The sequence below is a fragment of the Chironomus tepperi genome, unplaced genomic scaffold, assembly GCF_022539635.2.
Source record: "Chironomus tepperi strain 1889 unplaced genomic scaffold, CSIRO-AGI_Ctep_v1 contig_445, whole genome shotgun sequence".
In the NCBI taxonomy this organism is placed as follows: domain Eukaryota; kingdom Metazoa; phylum Arthropoda; class Insecta; order Diptera; family Chironomidae; genus Chironomus; species Chironomus tepperi.
Window position 1 is genome coordinate 3,232,255 of NW_027226567.1, and position 21,963 is coordinate 3,254,217.

The following is a 21,963-nucleotide window of genomic DNA, read 5'->3' on the forward strand; positions in this document are numbered from 1 at the left end:
TTTTGAAAAGCGTGAAAAACAGAAGCTTGAAAAATTTTTTATTCAGGATGATGATTTTGTTTTTCTTCCCTTTTTCACGCTCAATCCTTAAAGTTTTCTCATTATCACGTTTATTTGACTGGCTTTAATTGAAACTTAAGAAAAAGTTAAGAAAAAAAAAATTCTTTTAATAAAAAAATAAAATATATATTTGCTGTTATTGTTGCTTCCGATTTATTTTTGCATGAAAATTTAGCTTTGGGAAATGAATTTTGTTTGATGGGGAAAACTGGAGGAAATTTATGAATGGATATTGGAAGCAATTTTATGGAAGAAATGTCAAGACTCAGACAATTGTCTGAAAATTGTAAAATTCAAACATTTTTCTCCATTAACGAAGAATTGAGAATCAAAGTAAAAGAGAAATTGACTTTATTTGGCTTCTTGGTTCCACAAAAATCAAGTTTGTTTTAGATATCCATAAAATAAGTGTTGCTAAGCAACAAAGAAAATTATGAAAATATTTAAAAAGTTTAAATTAAATTTGAAACCTTAAAAATAATCAATTTTTGAAGAATTTGATCAAAATAAACCTGAGTACATGGATTTGTTTGTCTACGACAAAGGCGAGTCTTGTTCTGTTTGAAAAAAATTGACTCAATTTGACTCGACTCCAATCTAAATTCAAGTAGATTTTGAGTTTTAGTCTGCTTTGTGTCATTGTAGTCAATGGCTAGTTAATATCCTAGCTAGCTATTAAATATGCGACAATTTTAATCAATCAAACTCAACGGAAATGTTTGAAAATTTGTAACATTCCAAAATTTCCATCAATTTCCCCATCAGTAAATCTCCCTCACTTAAAAATAAAGAATCAAAAAGAAAAAAAATGATAAAAAAAAATCTTATGCTGTAAAAATTTTAAATGGAAAAAAAAACTATTAAAAAGTTCAACAAGGATATAATCCTGCAAATTAAAAGTGAAAATCAAAATATTTTCCATTTAAAATTTCCCCAAGCTATTGCTTTGTTGAATGTTTTTTCATCCTCATTTTCAATCCTCCAATACATAGAAAGGAAAAAAAATCTGTTTGTACTGAAACTATCGAGAACAAGATTGTCATGAAGCTATTGACCATTAAAGCTGCATGGTGTATGCAATAACTCTTGGGAACAAATGTTAATGACTACTTTGTAAATGAATGAGAACTTAGCTTTATTGTCACACAAGTTGCAAAAGCTTTTTGGCAATAAAGCAATTTGAATTATTGATAATTCATGCAAGAAATTTCAAACAAAGCTTTTTTTGAGGAGCAAAATCTTTTAAAACGACAAACTTTTCTCCTTGATATAATTTTTTGTTCCATAGTCGAAGAAGAGTTAAGTGAAAATTTATTGAATTGAATCTTTCCATTCTTCTTCTTCCTTTTGTAAAGGTTGAATAGGGAAAAATTTATGAGATAAAAAAAAAAGTTTCACTAAAAGATTTTCAATGGCACATGAATGATTTAAATCAAGGGAATAGAATTCTCAGGTCACAATTTTATATTCATCGTCGGGTTATTGAACTTAATGTCACCCGTGTGAGTCATTCAATGGATGTCTGTTGTTGAAAGCGTGGAGTTTTATCTCCATTGTAAGACTTTTAATTCTTTTATGCTGTATTGATGCAACGTCGTTAGGAATATGTGTCGAAATTGGTGGATTTAAGGATTGTTTAATTAAATATTAAAGCTTTATGTGCATTATAGTGTCTGAATGGATTGCATATTAAGTATTATATGAGATAAAAGGCAAATCTGCCAATCTGAGAATTAAACCTTTATGGTTGATAGATTTAACATATCTAAGAATCTATAAACCTCAGATTCTCATCTGAGGTCAATCACTAGAGAAACAGCTTCTCAATAATATGTCATTTGAGTGTCCTGTAATTGACATGTGACTAATATTGCCTTGATGACTCGGTTTATACCAAAATTGGATTGCCATTAAAGCTATTGCCTTGTATGATAATATAATATTTCTATTAACTCTTGCATACAAAGAACATGCTCATTCTGACGAGTCTTCCCACCAAATGCTTTGTTGATGCTTAATTACTGCATACTGGAGTGTAATTTGGAAAGTAAGTTTGCTCAGAGCTTGCTCACTACCTTGTTAACTCCGAAGCACTCAAAGACACAGTAAAACTTCCTAAAAGTTAAATAAAAATGTTAAACTGCAAAAAATTTAAATCTTCTGCAGCATGTCACTCGAAAATATTATAAATCTTTGAAAAATCCTTACCGACATCACACACAGGATTAAAATCTCAAAAACTTCAACAAGCATTGACTAAATTTAATTAAATTATTTGTAAACATCAATATTCGTAAGCCTTAAGCGTTTTTCAAAGCATCTTGTAATATTGAAGCTAATACCAGATTATAGATTAGAATTGATTGTTTTTGTGGGTTGAAAAGATAACGCAAAATTTATTTTAAGGCTTCCTACATAATCTCGTATAAGAAGTTAGACAAAATTCATCAATTTCCGATCAAAATTGATTTAATTTTTGAATAGATTAGCTTTAAAACCATTTTAAAGCCGCAAATTTCTTTAAAACTATTTAAAAGTCATTATATGTAGACGTCAAATGACCTGAAATGCCATTATCCACCGCAAAATTGTAAAAGCATTGCAAGAACCATCGATGATAATTTCTAATGACAAAGTTAATCGCGAACTTTTGATCCTCATTCTTTGTATGAATTCTTTGAAAAGTTTCCAATTGAAAACTTTCTCATTTATTGAATTAGTTCCATTGACATTTGAATTCTTCGCATACAAACACAACCAGCAAGAATTGAACCCAAAAGAAATAGAATTTTTTTGTGAAAAGTTTTTTTTTTTTGAAAAAAAAGTTGAAATATTTCATTTAAAATGAAAAGGAGTCCCTTGAAACAAATAACATAAAAATCTTCAAAAGAAGTAAAGAAGTAAATTGAAAAATTCCAAGAGTTAAATTGAAAAATTTGCTCAAGATTGAGAGCATAAGTAACTAAAACAGATACAAACAAGCAAAACTTAAAAGATGATGATAAAGAATATATATTTACTGATAAAATATAGTAATTGATGATATTTTTGTACAAATTTAGCAGACAAAAAATGAAAGCAAACAAAAAATATTTGAGATTTAAAAAAATGGCCCATAAAAAAAGTCACAAATAAAGTTTATAATTTGCAAACTAAATTTATAAAATTTCAGAGTGTGTGGGGTTTGAGGAGGAGATTTTGTGGATGTAACTGAAATGAGTTTCAAGCTGAAAGACAGCCTCTAACTCAGTAATTCCGGATTTTGTGTTGAATAGTCGAGTCTAATCGATTCGAGTTAATTTCGAGCTTTCGAGCAAATTCGATGAATCGCAAAACATTTCGCGATATTTTGATGTATCATGGAACATAGTTTGAGCATTCAAAATCTTCTCGAGATCCGATTCAATAATTAAAAATTCAATTTTCCTCAAAACAAAACTCAAGGAAACAAATAAATTAGTTAATAAATCCACAGAATTCTCCACATTCAACAACTCACACACTCACTATTCCTATTGCATAAAAGCCTGAAGCTTTATCTTAAATCTATCTCTGACTATATACAATAATAAAAAATACATAGCCAATAACAAAATACAAAAAAAAGAAAGGATAAGATTCAAAAACACATTAAAGACGAAGAAGATCAATAAAATAGACAATTTTCAGCTACAGATTGATTCGATGAAATATTTAAATAGAACATTAGATCAAAATAATGACTCAGAATCACTCAATCAATTTCCTTTATCCCTTTTTTTCACCATTTGCTTCATCATCATCATTCGGTATGAAAATCTCATCTTTTTCATTTAATTTTTGAAAATTAACCTAATTTCCTCTGCTCAATCTCCTTTCCTATCAAAATCTATTCAATCAGCCTCTCCTTTTTTTTGTCTCTGTTCTTTTCATCTGATTCCTATCATAAAATCTCCTTTTCGCATACCGACAGTGTATGAAGTATGGACTTTATAGTTAGTAGATTAGTGCTGTTATGATTGAATGTGAAAATCATTATGTACGGTAATGGATTTATGAAATCAAGTCACTAAGACTCTGGAAAATTATATATTTTTTAATAAAGGATTAAGAGGAACTCTTTTTATGGGTATCTAAGCTGTCATCAAGAGATATTAATGAACATTGATTGGATGAATATTAAGATAATGAAATTGATTCCAAGTATTAAAGCTTGAAATGAAATTAGATGAAGGTTGAATGTATTCTCAGATGGGATTTTGTATTTTTTGGATGGAATCTTATTCATGTTTTGGTACATGCTTGAAAAATAACTCAATTTGAAATTTTGACATGCAATGTTAAACGAAATGAGAATACGAGATCTAAATCACTGTCGCTTTCCTTCTTTGTAGATTTAGGAAGAGTCATTTTGGATGAAATTTTTGCCTTGGCAAATTTTGTATCTACAAATGAAAGCTAGAATGCTGTATGTTTTGTGTTCTAAAAATTGAGGTGCACTTATGTGAATTATAATTAATTTTGGAAGAATTTTTACTGTTCAATCTGAGAAATAGGAACTAAAATAGCTAAGAATGATCTTCAGTCGATTCACTAGTAAGTAAGAAACTGGCAATATCGAAAAAATTAGAGTTTACGGGCAATCACCGAAGATATGCAGGCCAACAGTTGTTTTGGGCTGTACTTGATAGCTCGTCCAAGGCTTTAGACTATAAAGAAGCTGTCCTGCAATCCTGACAGCAAGGATTCTCGAGATTGAGACCAAGACATCCCAATACACCCAGTCTTGAGATTTCTCGAGCCCAAGAATTAGGAAAAATCCTGCCTGACAGTAAAAATTAGTTCCCTTACATCATAAATTCTTCGTAATATTACACATCAGTAATACACAAAATATTTGAGTGAAGAGCTTTCAAGCTTTTAGCAATAATCTGATCTGAAAGGAAAGCATCAACAAAAATGACACATATAAATATAAAGCGACACTTTATAAGCCTCAATATTCCTCACATAATCCTGATTTTGAGCTAAAAATTGCCTGACAACCTTACATTTTGTCATATCACTCAATGTCGACATGAATTGCCGAAAAAAAGTTTAAAATGTTGATTTAAATGACATTAATAGCCTCAAATTCTCATTAAAAGTTTATGTTTCCAGCAATTCAATCTCATTACCGCAACAAATTCAACTGACTATAAAATCCACTTATTCTTCAATTTCAACAAATAATTCTGGAATTAAATTCCACATTCAAATGACCATCCAAACCAGATATTTCAACAAATCTAAAAACATGTAAGAAAAGTTTTAATTGTAATTGTCTCTGGCTTGTCGACTTGACAACGAACGTCCACATTAGAGTCATTCAGTTGTGTAATTTTTTTTTGCCGTCTCTGACTGGCGAATGATGAAAAGAAAAATAAAATTTTATCGGAAAAACTTCTTCACATTAATGACCCAATTAATTAATAATTCATTTTTCTACTTCATTAAATGGCAAAGTCATCTATAAGTCATTAAAAATCATCTTTTTTTCTTCTTCTTATTTCCTTCATTTATGAATAAAATAAGAAGGACGTCGAAGGTCACTGAATTAATTATTAGAGTAGGATGAAGAACTTGAACAAAAAAGTGTCAAAAAATTTGTGATTGAAAGTTTATTTTTTTGGGCTTTGAGAATATAAAAATAAAATAAAAATTGTGAAATTGATTAGAGTTTTGTAACGGAACTTGATGTTGAGTCGGTGAGAAATTTGTATGGAAAAGTCGACTTGAGTTAATTTGAGTCCATACAATTTTAAATTCAACCTCAAGTTTTAGTTTGAAGATTGTTGTAAATGAGATTTTGAGGGATTTTAAGAAGGATAATTGATGGAATTTTGAAAGTCAAATTTTGAGATTTTAATTTCAAAAAATGAAATTTTTTTTATATTTCTTAAAATTTTAAAGATTTCAAATTACAATTCAAATTCATAAAATTTAAAATTTTCAATTTTTATTGGAATTTTGAGAATTTTAAAATTTTTAAAACAATTTCATTTTAAAAATTCACAACTTGAATATTTTCGAAATTTTTTAAATTTTTATTTCATAAAATTCCATCAAAAATTCATCCCCTTAATCCCCAAAAAAGCACATCCTCAACCAACTTATGTTATGAATAAAAGATGCTATTTTTACTAAGAAATGAAAGCAAAATAATGTTAACAAAAAAATTATTAAAAAAAATTGTCTCCTTAAAAAAGTGAAAAGAATATAAGAAATATAAGAAAGTAAAATGTAAAATTTCCATTATTTCCATATCATTATTTTTATCACCATCTCCTTTCTATTTACAATAGTCTAAGAGTAATTGAAAATTTACAAGAAGCAAAGCGAGAAATATGATAAAAAAAAATCATTAAAAATTAACAATGCATGAAAAAATAATAATGAATATTTATAGAAATTGCTCCTCTTTTCATCATTTAAAGGAATCATGGAACCCAAAAAAAAATATCAAGACATTAACAAATTACTAACTTGAATAATAAGATTAAAGGCATTGAAGAATGAAGGATGAAAAATCTTTTGAAGTGTTTGACTTCAATCAGGAAATTATTTTGACATTTTTGAACCGCTGTTGAGCACTTACAGCTGCTCTTCTTATCCGATTTGCGTCATGAATGTTAAAATGTTCTTAAACATTCATCATATGTATGACACTACACATGTGTACACATCTAAATGTCAAAACACAATTTAGGTCATTCATAAATGACGTAGATTCCAAAATGGGAGGTTTTGGAGCTCTAGTAATGCTATGTTGCATAGTTTTTATTCAAAAATTGATTAATACTGTACGTCATCGGGTTATGACTCTTTATAACATGCTTAAAGCTAAAATGTCTGCCGTTTTTCAGTTGCTTTACTCTCAGCAGCAAAACAATTGCCATTTGGCATATACTTCCCTATCAAAGCTATGTCCACCTTCCTATAAAACCCTAAAAGCCTTAGTCTTGATCGACTTATCCTAGCAAGCAAAGAGCATGCTCTCAAAAGCAGAGTAACCTAAGAGTAACGCTCACGAGCATGTTCATCTAGTATACTAAAGGTGAGCAAGCTTTCGAGAACATCCTCTTTGTCTGTAAGGGTTACACATCTTTGATAAGCCTCAAGACGTCATAACTGAACAACAGAATAATTTATGATGTATTTATGCGACCTTCCATAGTTTGCGGGCTAAATTGGGGCAGATCAAGGTTGCATTCAAAATTAATTAAAATCTGTTTACACTCGAAAGCCATAACATGTCTGTTTGTTTTGGTTTTGTTCCTAGCTTTCAGGTTTTACTCTAAAATTTTCCAAGATTATCATAATATTTTGGTATTAAGCTTGCAAAAATTCAGTAAACCAAACGTGTCAATAATGTCTACATAAATTCAAAAACTTTTGTTGACACTGATACAGCTACTGACTATAATATTTTATAGTACATCTACATGATATCAAGAGAATTTAAAATCATGTAATCAATATTCATAAACATCATCTATTCATTTCCCAGAAATGATGATCTAATAGTTTATGCAAATATAATACAGCAATATCTGTCGTATGTTATGATATAGTAAGCATAAAGTCACTCAAGCATGATGAAGGATTTCCATATTTGATTTTATATTGAAAGCTTATCAACATTCAGCTTTTTAAAAGTTCCGAGAAATTCAAAACAGAAGCATCATACATAAATATATCTCAAACAGAACAAAAATGTAGCAATTTCCAATTATTTATTGATCTAAGTCGGTGAATTTCATATGCATAGATTGTTGCTATGGATGTGAAGTACTTCACATGTGAATAGAATTGGATCTATAAATTTGATGACTGTATTTGATTCACGGGAATATAAATCTGAGTTTACATTCAATGGATGTGATATTCCGAGCAGTTAAAGAGAATTTGCTATGCTTACTCTGTTCAAAAGAGCACGTTCTTTGCCTGCAAGGACACAATCCAGTCGCTAGGGCGTCTACATATCGCAGTATGAATGGAAGACGTAAATAGGCTACATAGTAGCTGATTTAGGTCCATTTTTATGAGAAGAAATGAAATTTGTCACAAAGTGTGCAACTCGGGAGTGAAGCTTGATACCAAAGGAATAACATCAACAGCCTGAATTGTACAACATGCAGCTAATAAGCATAGAAGTTCAGATTTCAATAGAAAATAAGAAGAAAATCTAAAAATTCAAATTTAAACAAGCATGTCCATGAAAAATCATTAATTTATTAAAGCCTGAATAATCTACAGCAGCTCCATCCCCAAATATTATTCAAACACTTCCAAAAAATCATAAAATTTAATTTCTCAAGACTCTTGACATTCAAGAGCATCACTCAATTTTGGAAATAGCCTCTCAAATGTCGACAATTCGAGTAAAGTCACTTCAGAAAATTTTTCAGTCATTCAGTTCCTCTTCATACTCAATAAAAAAAATTGAAAGTATAAAATCAACAACGTCAACAATAAGGAAAATGGTTCAACAAACAAAATATGGAAGAGAATTACTAAAAATTTATAGCAAATTAAAGCAAATTGTTCTCTTAGAAAGTGAAAAAAATTATTATTAATAACAAGAAAAAAAACTAAAATTTAATATTTCATTAATTACATTCTGTTGATTAATCGATAATAAATGAAAAATGATAATAAAAATTTAAAGAAAAAAAATAAAATAAAAGAAAATAAAAAATTGAAAATCAAAATCAGAACAAAAAGTCGTTTATCAAAAAAGGAAATTTTTTCCATTATTTTCAGAGATTGAAAGGCATCCGAAAAGGGGTAAGTTTGAATGATGAGTAACACAGAGAGTGCGTAGAGTCTCTGAATGGGACAGGTTTGGATTAATCGACATCATATAAATTATGTCTAGTTATAAAGTTAGCATTTGTGGATGCTGTCGTGAACTGTCATCCTTTTAACCGAGACATAAGATGGACCAATTCATGGCTGTGCCACTCAACGTCTCGTTATAATCGCGACAAATTCCTGCATCCATAACAGAACCTTCAAACCTGGTCTTTTGCCTTGGCTTTTTTAATTTCCAGGTTTTGATAATGGTGAAAAATCGGATATGCTGGAAAAATCTGTGATCGGGAAAACTTGATTTTTTCACAATTCAGGTTCAGGCTGTTTGCAGAGATAGCGCTATTCAAGATTATTCAATGGCTGGGTATAAATACAACTTTTTCTTGTAGCTTACTATAGATACGTCTTGGTGATTTCTTTGCATCTATTTCAGAGTTTCTAATGGATCCGTGAAGTACTGATATCAATCCAGTTTGATTATGGCAAGAATCAGTGAGGAAAACAAGCTGGATTGACCCTTATATCTAGAATAATGGTTCTAAAGAATCTCCTGATATTCTCTTTCAGAAGATAAACTATGTCCTAAATATTCCAATTTTTCAGACGAAATGTTAAAGAATCCAGAAATTTGCAAGATTTTACCAACAAAATGCCAAAAGCTCCTAGAACAAATCACCTAACAGCACCTATTCCAGCCCTTCATCACCTTTACTCCATCAATATCCAAATAATTCCAAACCCAAAACAACCAAACGACCCCCAAACATAAAAATCGCTAAAAGGGGTGAGTTACTGATGAAATGAAGAAAAGAGAAATGCGATGAGATAAGCGAATAAGTAAGTTGTTTTAGATCATGATAGGCACAACAACAAAACTTTTTTCCGGGGTTGTTATTTTCTTCTCACAAAAAGTCGCAGGAAAAATATTTTTTTATGAATTTTCTTCTTCCTCTCTCATTTCCAGTCGGAGAGGATTTTGTGCATGTATTGGTGTGGATTGTCATGCCAGGGTTGAGTATTTTACGTCGCTCATTAAGTTTTGTACTTTTGGAAATTTTATGGGAATTTATTTTTTTGCATTCCAGTTCCTCCACCATCATGCCTCACTCCAAGCTCCACTGTGAGTCACACACAAAAAAAATATCTGACAGTGAGAAAAAAATGTCAATCCATCTGTAGACTCATATGCATGTTCCTTTTTCAATTCTTCGAGGATGTCAAAAACAATGAATTTTTTCTGACATTGCTTGCTTCTTCTTGCTGTAGCCCATGATACTTTTATGTTTGTTCCGAGGCTTACTTCTTCTTGGTTAATATGGGGTGATGTTGGATGTTCTGTATTTTTTGATGTCGTGGTTGTGGATTTTGATTCTGTTGTTCTTCTACTTGCTGCTTAAATTTATTTTCTTCGGTTCTTCGTTTTTTACACATAAAGTTTTCTTTTCAGCTCATATTTTAAGTTAATGTTGTCCATATTTGATGCTATACTTCTTGTTTTTTTTGTGAAACTGTCGGAAATTTGTTAGATTTTTCTTATTATTTTTGGATGTTGTCGAATGCTTTATAATTTGAAAAATTGACGGAAATGTTTGGTCTTGAAATGTTTTCTTTTTTTGTGTCTTCTTTGTATACAGTAAGTCGATGTTGTTGAGAAATTGTAACAAATTCTGATGAATTTGATGTTTTAATCACAGATAGGAATGCGTAGAGCTGTATTCAGGAGATGACATTCAACCTGCGGATAGAGAATCCATATATAATAGCTATTAACGTAAACCTGTGATTTACACCTGATCTTATTGATCGACTTACGAAGCTGTATCACAGCCATTCAGTAAAACTGACTTGACCTAAACATTAACGATTTTTAACTTTAAATGTTTAATTATTCTGCCGGATTTCCAAACGTTAGATCCATCTATAACAGTAAATCTGTAATTAATGTCTAACCTCATTGGTCACTACTCAAGTCTAACAGGCATACAGTAGCACTGACTTGACTGATTCATTAAAGGTTTTCATCTTCAAGTGTTCAGTCATGCTTATGGACTTCCAAACGTTAGAGATCTTAGCAAAAGCCTGTCTCACTTTCTGGATTCGCATAGTTGCGTCATTCAGAGCTTCTTCGTCTGTATTGCTGATAACATTACGGTCAAGATATGTAAAATTCAGCATAATCGATGATTTCATTGCCTATTTGTAGCTGTCGATTATTTCGGGCATTTACTAGAATTTTCTCTGTCTTCTTAATGTTAATGACTGAACCGACATTTGCTGATTCAACATGGAGTCCTGACTGTGGAGTCGACAATAGGCTTCCTTCACAAGTGAACAGCTCCCAATCAACGTTCTCAGAATTACTGTCAATAAAGTAAACTTAGCTAGTTTTTTTATATTAGTTAATTAAGTTCTTTTTGATTCTTCACTTCATTTCCCCCACACCCTCACATCTCCATCTGTTAACTTCATTCAAGTGTTTTCTTTCATCATTTTCCTCACTTTTCTTCTTTCCTCCCGTTTTATGAAATCACACCCTCGGCTAATGATTGATCGATATTTACAGCTTGAAGAGCTCCCTATCTACCATAATGAAATTCACTCAATCTTCTTCGTCTTTTTTTAAAGAAAAATTTGTGAATTTTTTTTTTGGATTTCTTATCATAAAGTATATCTACATGCTTTAAATCGAGCCACAATAAAGATGAACTTTTTCTTGAATAATTTTATGCTTTATTAATGAAATTTTCTTCTCGTCTTTTTTCCTTTGTGGATATGAATGAGAGGCTGGGTAAGGGGTATAGACAAGAATTTTCATATTTTTTTACTTACTTGTGCGTCGCGAAAAAAGAGGTTGGAGAACTTTTTATTTCTTTTTAATGATTTTGTGGAACTACATGGAAATTTTTTTTTTCTTTCAAGTTCTTTGATTTTTGTGACGGAACGGAAAAGTTGTTGGGATATTTCATGCTTTGTGATGAATTTTTTTGTAAATTTGATAAAGACGATGTCTGATGAAATTAAAGGTGGAGATTTTGCTGCAGAAGCTTTAAAATTTTTGGAGGGTTTTTCATGGACGTTTTTTCTCTCTAAAATTCTGCACGCTGATTGACCTAAGATATATCAAGACAACGTATCTAGTCCTAATTTTGGTAAAGAATCGCACAACTAGAGTTAGAATCGCACAACTAGAGAGTTAGCTATTTTTTGCAGAACCTTTTAACAGTTAAGACAAATTCAAACAAATTTCAAAATTTTTATCTTAATTTGTATAGATTCCAGTCATTTTATTCATAATCTTTATCTTTCAAATTTATATTGATTCATTGACAACATATTAAAAGCAGGCATCTTATAACAAATTTCCTTCTTTTCTACACTCGTTATATCATTTAAACAGTCGATATACACTGTTCTCTTAAACATTTCGAGTTGCTGAATATCATTTGTATGATTTTCATAGAAATTCCATAAAACTTCATACGATGCAAAACTGTCGACTGTTTGATATAAACAATTATAATTTAAGAACATGTAATAAATGTCAGAACTGGACATTAGATCCTCAATTTTACTTGCAATCATAGAGAAATTACTTAGAACTTCATAATCATAAAATGAAATTTTGGAAATTTCGTTTAAAATCTTTGGAAAAATCAATTTTTTATCATCTTTGGTCAATAATCTATCGATTGTCATCCAGAATGATTCGTAGATGAAAAGCTGATCTCCAAGATAAATTGGACTATTAATCGATGATAAGAGCTCCAAAATTTCATTTTTAGTTAAATTTTGAATCAAATTTTCAAAAGCATTTAAGTCACTGCTATAAGTTGAGGAAGACGAATTTCCATAGAAATATTTATTGAAGCAATATTCACCATAAAAGAAGACTCCTTTTTGATTATTACCATGAATAAATTTCTCATATTCAGCAGAATTTAAGAATTTCTTTCCAATGTCTTTCACTAAATTCTCATATTCAATAACAAAGTTATTGGATTCATTGGATTCATTGGATTCATTGATTGAATTGGTAAATTCATAATTTTGGTAATAAGATGGATTATGTACAGCTGTATATAAAGTCTCATCTGAATTAACGTGAAGAAGTTTTTTAACAATTTTGGAATCTTTTTGGAGAAAATTGCACAAAAATTCAAGAGTTTGAACTTTCTTCATTTTTAATAAATTTAAGAACAATTTTCCATATTTTTTAACTAAAATGTGGATAATATTTTTTGGATATTTGACTGTATTATGTTTTGTATCAACAATTTGTAGATATGAATTGATGAAATCTAAAATTACACTTTGATCATCGAAGACAATTATGAAGAAAAATTCAAGTCTTAATTCAGCTTCTTCGGAACTCATATCCTCACCATTATAAATATTATCAATTATATATTGAGCTATAAAAAATTCAGCAAATGTTTTATGAACAAAGTAAATGCGACCATTTTCAATGGACATAATTCCCATTCTAGCTATTTCCTCAGTAGTCAATTCTGTTGGATTTTCTAAATTCATTATGTTTAATTCTTTAATTGTGTCTTGAGTATAACTATCAAAAATTGATGATTCACTTATTAATGCAGATTTATGATAAAACTTAGGAATGCTAAATTTACGATCTGTTGCAAGGTCTTTCAAGAATTTACGTGCAAATTCACTATTTTCATTCCAAATTTCAATTTTTTCTTTCGTAAATTTATCATAAATTTCATAAATATTATTAGAATTAATAGCCGAAATATTCTTTGATAGCAATTGTCCAATCATATTAAGTACCAAAGGAATTCTTAAATCACCAAATTGTTTATCGTATTTAGATTTGGATTTAGATTCCAGTGACTGTAGTATGTCATATACTTTCTCAATATATTGATCTAAATTATCTTCCTGAATATTTCGAGATATAAAGAACTTTTTCAAATATTCCAATTGCTCATTTTCATTTAATGGAACTAATTTACAAATTGGTTTTTGAAATTTTTCAAATATTTCAACAATAAATGGCCTTGTGCATACATATTGATTATTTTCTGAATACTTGTATATTTCATCAAATATTCTTATTGCAAATTCAACAAATTTTTGTGAAATTTCATCAAAACCATTCCATAAAAATACAACAGATCCAGAAGCATACAAATGATTAAAAAATGATCTTTCAAATTTAGTTTTCAGACCCAACATTTCCTTCAACAGAAACTGTACACCTTTTGACAGATTGTCGATGGTAAAAAATTTAGTGAAATTTTTAAGGTCAAGATAACAAACCCAAAAAACTTTACGAAATTGCTTAATTTCAAGAGCTAGTTGCTTTAAAACAACAGTTTTTCCAGTGCCTGCATCGGATGAGAGTATAAAAAATTTATTTCCCTTTCTTATAGGATAGACAACACTCAAATCGTAGCCTTGACCGTCCTGATCACATGAGTATTTCCTTCTTACATAAAATTTCGTCTCATTCACAATCGCTTGTCCAACCTGAAGTTCTTCTCCACTTAAAATATTAATAAGTTCCTTTGGTGACAGAGCTTCATGCACAGAATTGTCAATAATGTCTTTATACTTAAACAAACTATTTTGAAAGATGAAATTTGAGTTGAGCACTTTTTCTTTCAAGCTATTCGTCATGTTATTCCAATTTAGATAAATATGTTCATTCAAATATGCAAGCTGTGGATCATTAAGGTCCAAAATTGTTCCACTGAGGAGTTTCGAGATTTGATCGGATGCTAAATTTTCATAGACTATCAAATTATTCGAGAATAAGTCTTTTAATTTTACATTGACACTTTTGTAAGAAACAACTGCATTTCTGACAAGATTCTTATCATCCTCGGATAGCTCATTGAACTTATAATTTGGATTGTATAAGATAACAGCAATAATAACTGCAGCAATAATACTAATTATGGATAAAATTATCGCACCAATTGATATTTTCTTAAATTTGTAAATTTTCTTATCCTTTCGTTGGATTTCCTTTGTAGTTCTGTTTTCTACTTCCGATATGGCACTTTCCATTTCCGGAACAACTTTTTTCTCGTAAAAATCAAAAAGTGGTCTATAAATTTCACGCGCTAAGCTCAGCTTTTCCGGTTGATTTTGATAATAAATAATTAAATGCACAACACGAACAATTAATTCAGCATGATACATATCAGGTGGATAGCAATCATAAACCATATCAACGATAATATCCTTTCCATAATTTGATAAACAGTGATCGGATATATCCTCAAAATTATCTATTGTTTGATGGTCACTTCTTTTGTATGGATTAGCTCGATTACAGTACGTAAGATTAATTGCAAAGTGACATAATTCATGTGCTAAATTTGATAATGTCTCATACTTTGTTGCCTCATCCAGCAACTGTTTAGCGCCAATATAAATTCTCCCCATTGGATAGAACAAACCTTGTGTATGGGAATTAACTGTTGGATCTGCTACGCTAACGGATTCTCGATTAAAATCAAAAATTATTTTGAAATTCTTCGATGCAGCAACGATCATTAATAAGATTCTGACGGAATTAAATGAATTTAAATTTTTATATGCACTTTGCACGATGTCCATTTTCTCTTGAGCACTTGGATCGTCATGGCATATGAATGAATTAGCCAGGAGAATGTTAAGATGCTTCTCTGGTGAATGTTGAGTATATTTATTGTGAATTTCTCGAATGGCCCGCTTACTAGTGTCACTAAGTTGTTGAAAAAAGTCCTTAGACTCCTCATGTGGACCAAACATGATTTTCTTACTGAGTAGAAATTCGTACATTTGTATAGAATTATTAATTACAGCAATCTTAAGTGCTGATTCATTTGATGAATTATAAAAATAACGTTGATTTGGAAACTTATCTATGACTTCCTTAGCTTTAAGCTTATCATTGTCAATTATTGAATCATGAAAAGATTCAATAACTTTATAAAAATCTTGCAGCTTCTGCGAACACTGGCTAATATCAAATGAGTCTGGATATACCAAATTTGCTTGAATTAATTCATAAATCACATCGTAATGTTGATTTTTCCATGCTAAAATTTGAGCATTTATGTTATTGTTCGGCATATTTGTGTTCATTCCAAGTTTTAACAAAATTCGTACAATTTCACTTTTTCCATGTTTGGATGCTAAAAGTAACAAGTTATAGTTATTAGAATCAGCAAGGAGATGAATTTCGATATCCTTAACATCTGGTTGGATCACAAAACTGTCATGAATTCCTAAAAAATGATCAAAAAATCATAAATTCCAATAATACGCACAGTTTAAGTCTAATTAACACATTTACTGACCTAAATGTTTCGCTTGAAGAGATCGAGTTAAAAACTTGACAATAAAGGCATAAAGACAATTTTTGTCAACCGAGCTGATGTCATTCAAATATTTTAGAACTAAAAAATGCCCTATCTTGTCTGATTTCCATTGAATTGAAATAAAATCTCCAGATTCGGTCTTAAAAACTTTTAGAACTGATAGATGTTTACAATTATCAAAAGAATTGCTAAACTCATTTGACACAGGCAAATGATAACTATTTTTAACAGTAAAATTAAGAACAACAACAGTATCTTCGTCACTCAAATTAGCATCAAGGTCGTAAGACTCAAAAAATTCTTGTGCATGTTGTATGTTTTCGAAGACACTTAATTTGATTTCTTTTGCTCCATTTTTGACTTTATATTGAACATCTATAGAAGTTCTATCATTTGATGTAATAATTTTGATTTCAGGCTGAATTTCTTGTGAAATATTTGAATTATTTGATTCAAGGTCATCGAGTTGAAATACTGCAAAGGAAATGAATGTGTCATAACTTCTAGATAGCTTTCGATCTATTTAGTCAGGGTTTGGAGCTGCGATGAGCTTGTAATGCTAAGAGCGTTATGCGAATCCTTGTCATATCAAAAACACTATTAATCAGTGCTCAACAACATTTTATGTGGTATAGCTTAGGCTAAGGTTGTCCATCACTGCTATAAAATGAGTGAGTCTCTGGTGGGAATCGAGCCCACATTTTCACAAAAGAGTACAGATATACGGTCTATTGCCTAACCACTTAACTAAACAGACCTTACTCTCACACTGGCAGTTCTTCGCTTATATATGACTCAACAACCCAGAATTCACACTACTCAGACACCATAGAGCTCAAACAGCTATTTTTAGAACTTACAATCATAATCACTTTCCTCTTTGGATCTTCTAAAACTTATTTTCTTAATATGAAATTTAGATTCACTTCTTCTTGAATTTGTACCACCCATAATCAAAAATATATTTTTTAAGTCTAACAAAAAGTGTTGTTTGTGCTTCACAATGATAATAAATACTAGATTGTTTTTTGTTTTCAATCTTAAAATGTGAATAAAAAACCAGTTTATCGAAGATGATACAATTTATGGCCGTAAAAGAAAGAGCCACGAGATAACTTGTTAAAAGTGTTAAAATCATTAACATATCGCCGAAAAATTTAGTTTGAGATTTTTGTATCTGTTGCATAATATTTATTATATGTCAGCACATTTTCATCAATCATCTATTAGTAATGGGCATGCAAACAAATGCAGTTAGCTCAACAGCCAATTAATTGATGGAACGGAAGTGATGCAGCAAAGCCGAGCTCTCTACGATGTCTGGTTTTTGAGTTTTTAGTGAACAGCCGACCAAACAACCGAATATTGTGGATTGTTCAGCAGTCTTTTTTCAGAAATGCGCTACAAACGCAGCATTCAAATGAACAATTTGACTTAAACCTGATTTTTTGTCAATATATTGCAATATTACATTCTTTTCTTCAGTAAAATGCCATAACCTTAGGAAGGCAAATCAAAAAGAATCAAACATGAGCTTTTGACCTTTCAAAAATGAATATTTCAATACTAAACATACATAATTTTGCCTTTTGAAGATATTTCTTACATAAAAGTCATAAGAAAATTGAACTTTATACATGCAGAATCCAATTGATGTACTGTAACTGTGACCTAATATGTCATGAAGGTCAAACATGATTTTTGATTTATAAGAAGAAATCATTGATTGACATTGTGCTTATTACCTAAGAGAATGTTGACTGAGAGTAGCTGTGTTCTGTATTTGACAAATGTCATAATTTTTTGAAGTTATAGAGCAATTTAGCGTACTGGTTTTATAAATGAAAATTTTGTTGACTATTTGCTTAATGTGACTTGAATGCGACTAAATTTATTCAATTTATGAATTAGGCTCTTCAATTTGCTTTCTATTTCAATGAAGATGATGGATATACTTGGGATATACTTAAATATAAAGCGAAAAAATTGAAATTTTGGTTGAAATGATTTGCAATCTAACGTTTAAGCTGAATTTGGCAACAAGTCGGAGTCACACTGAAGTAGGATTGAATTTTTGGTCTAATAGTCAATTTTTGATATTCGGATTCGTTCAAAAATGATGAAAAATGATCTAAAGGTGATTAATCAATTTTGCAACCTTCCGAGCCAAACTCAGCTTAGTTCTGGTTCCCTATAAGTTTCAAAATCCATTGTTCCCTAAAAGACAACCCCACCTATCCAAAAAGAAAGTTAAAATGACAGTACTTTTTCAAAATCTCAACAATTCTTCCAAAATAAGCGTCAATCTTATCATCAAATCTCTTACTCAGCCTCCTTCTATTTCCTATGAATTTCCAATGAAATAAGCTCCAACAAATCTACAATTTCCTACTCAAAGTAATTAAAATATTCTATTAAATGAAAATTTTCTCTGCTTCTATTCATTCATTTCATTTTTCCGGCATCGGGAAAAATTCTTCTTATCTTCCGAACTCGAAACTCACACTTTTTTTTAATGCTTCCAATTAAGAACATAAAGCTTTTTTAAGTGCCACTCAATTATTCATCTGCCTTCTAACCTCCATACCATACTGAATCACCCATACTATGGAACATTTTTCACACTCATTGCGATTTGTTCGGTTCTGTTATCATAGAGAAAATATAACAATAACTTTTTTTTTTTTACATTTTTTCGTAATAATTCCATTAATTTTGTTTTGAAATCATAATTCAATGTGTTCAAACCAGGCATCTTCCATTTAATATTTTAATTACATGCTTTACAATTCGAGAATGCGATGAATGGGAATAAATTTTTGTTCTCATTTCTTTTGACAATTTTGATAATTTTAATTTTGATACAATTATTTAATTACTGCAGTGGAAATAGACGGAAGTTTTTGGTATGAAACCCAGTTGGGAATGTGCTGAGTGGAGGAATTTGGGAGAATTATTTTGTACTGTTAGGTTTTGTTCAATTGACGTGAATTATTATGATTAGTAGAAACTGTTTACTAGGTTTGAGAACAGTTTAGTGCCTTTCTAGTCGACAAGATAAGGAACTTGACTCAAATATGTTATTATAAACAAAATATCGTTGGTTCGAATCCAGACAATTCCAAATTTGCTCTTTTTAACAAATTTAAACACGTCAACTGCTTAATGTACGAGATCAAGTCTAAATTAGAGCTCTGAGTCAAGTTGGATTAAGGAACAAGTCAAGAACTTGAAGTGGAATCCACTGGATAACCTAATGATTGGAAAATTGGTAGAATGAACCTAAAAGTAGTCCAAAACGTGCACCACGCATAGACATGGTCAAAAGTTCAGCGGAAGGGCTATCTTGACTATGATTAAAGGACGGATTTGCATAGAATCTAGTTTTAGCTAAGTCATATTAGCGCTTAAAGCCAGATTTACTACACAGGCTACACCATGAATACACCGATCTAACGTATTGCTGGCAAATTTAAGAATCTTATTAAAAATAGCTCTTAACACCTAAATTTTGAGTTCACGCAATATCCTTTTTAATATGTTCATACTGTATCTTGGTCAACTTTTAGCATGCTTGATTGTTTTACTGGATGTATCCTATTTAACACATTCCAGCAACTGATGCCTCAAGCCAGCCATAACTTAAAAGAATACAAACGTTTAAGTACCTCATATCATGTTATTCTTGCGTTACATTCTTCTTTAATTCCTACATCCAACTACACAACTCCTTAAACAAACATAAAATTTAATTACACATACTTGCATCAAAAACATTGTTGCTATCCTGTCGATGCCATTATATCATAGACATTCAAGTACTTGTGTCTGCATATTGTGTCAAATAACAAGTAATTTAAGACACATAAATAGTGCTTGTGTCAATCATATTGAATGCTACCTGATAACCTAAATAAATTCGATATTCATATCCCCCATCAGCGTCAAGCAACGTCACATCACATCCAATTATTTTCAAAGTTGTAATTTTATATGCTCTAATAAACTTTTATCTCATGCCTGAACCTACATGAAGAGTAAAGTCATTACGAAGGGATTTTTTTTTATAAAGTTAATAGAATTAAAATTATGTCTTGAAAAAATAACAAAGAAAAAATGAAGCATGTTAATAACAAGTCATAACACATCATCGTCGTCATGTATCAAGATAATGAAATGTTTTCATTTTCCCCTTATTTTTATTATGTGAAATAACAGCATAAAGCTCCCACAATTAACGTCTTTGCTGCTTACTGGGTGCTCTGGGAAGCGTATATACACTTAGGGAATTTTATTATTTAAAAATGACAGTTGAGAAGCAAAGCAACGAAAAATAAATTCAATTTTAATTATTTATCATTATTCGCACAGCTAAATGTATATTTCTTATGGATGTAGATGGTATGGGGTGAGGTTGTTTAATCCTCCAATGACTTGTTATGACGCACAACAAGCTAAGCTTTTGTGATTTTTAATGAGTACAATTTTTATGTTACTGCTCATGGTGTTGCTACTTGTGAAAAAAAGAAAGAATTGAAAAGAAAAGTCAAAAGTTTTTTTCACAAGGTGTCACACAATAGAAGGATAAAGGTGGGATTCGAGGGGATAGATTCTATTATGAATATTATTCGTGGTTGTTGTGTTTGGAAAATTGGTGAGATTGCATTACACTTTGTCTGGGTTTGGTAATTGAACTCTAGTTAATGCTTGTGCGGAAACTGCATCAGATTCTATGCAGCATTATTGCTTATTTGGCTCCAAACTCTTCTTGGAGTTCATAGTTGATCTTCCTTTTCATTAGCAATCAAGAGCTCTATGAGTTGAAGTAACTCGATGACACATTGTTTCTGTTCTTATCTCAGATCAATAATCCGGCCCCAATAGTCATAAGTTTAAAGCTCGACAGGAAGCTGTTGATAGAGACTGTATTGCATTTAGTTTTGGAAATTGGCAAACGTTAGCCAGCTTTGGGGGTAGTTTCATACGGCATATGATGAAGGTTAATACTGTTGTAGCTGGGGAAGAGACACAAGCTTGCTATACCGCCCTTGGTTGGAATTAACAAGGTAAAACACGTCTTGGAGCTTCAAAAGCGACATAGCGTATGACAGCAATGCAGGAATCTCATTTTGATGTCAAAATTGAGCAATTGTGCAAGATTTTTGAGTTGGCCAACAATTAAGTCAGATGATAAGCCGTTTGTAGCTACCAAGGCTCCAAGTCAGAGCATGGTTCCAATAATTAAGTAAGTATGATGAAGACTATGAATCACAATTGATCTATACGGCTAGCGAAGTAAGTAAATAAGCAAAGTATGAAAACTACCAAAACAAATACCTTCCAGCGGTATTTCATATAGAAATGTCAGTAAATGAATAACATCCAAAAAAGCTCCCCAATTCACCCCCAAACCATACAAAAATCATTTCCATACTCTTTCAATAGAAAAAGTCATTTCAAATGCACAAAAGAATCTCATTCTGTCTTCTTTTTTTCATTTGCGGATTTTGTTATGTGCTTGTTCGTTCAACAGATTTGATATTCTGAATTTTGCTTCTTTCTCTCGTGTCATCCTTTTAAGAACCTTTATCGGTATGCAGACCCTTTCATTCAATTGTTGACCTTTTCTCTGTATAAAGGATGAACCAAAAAAGGAGAGATCTTTCTATATAATTGAAGGAAGCCATTTTAGAGATTAAAATGAAAATGAGCAGAGGATGCTGCTTATGAA

At 30.7% G+C, this 21,963-nt stretch overlaps 1 protein-coding gene across 1 annotated transcript; it reads right to left on the minus strand.

Annotated features, from left to right (window-relative positions):
- Nucleotides 1-12,146: 12,146 nt before the first annotated feature.
- LOC139098191 (uncharacterized) lies at nucleotides 12,147-17,224 on the minus strand. Its single transcript, XM_070650317.1, has 3 exons — nucleotides 17,093-17,224; nucleotides 16,212-16,706; nucleotides 12,147-16,139 (listed from the first exon to the last, which is right to left on the minus strand). The coding sequence occupies exons 1-3, from the start codon at nucleotides 17,181-17,183 to the stop codon at nucleotides 12,193-12,195; spliced, it is 4,533 nt and encodes a 1,510-aa protein (XP_070506418.1). The 5' UTR covers nucleotides 17,184-17,224; the 3' UTR covers nucleotides 12,147-12,192.
- Nucleotides 17,225-21,963: the final 4,739 nt, after the last annotated feature.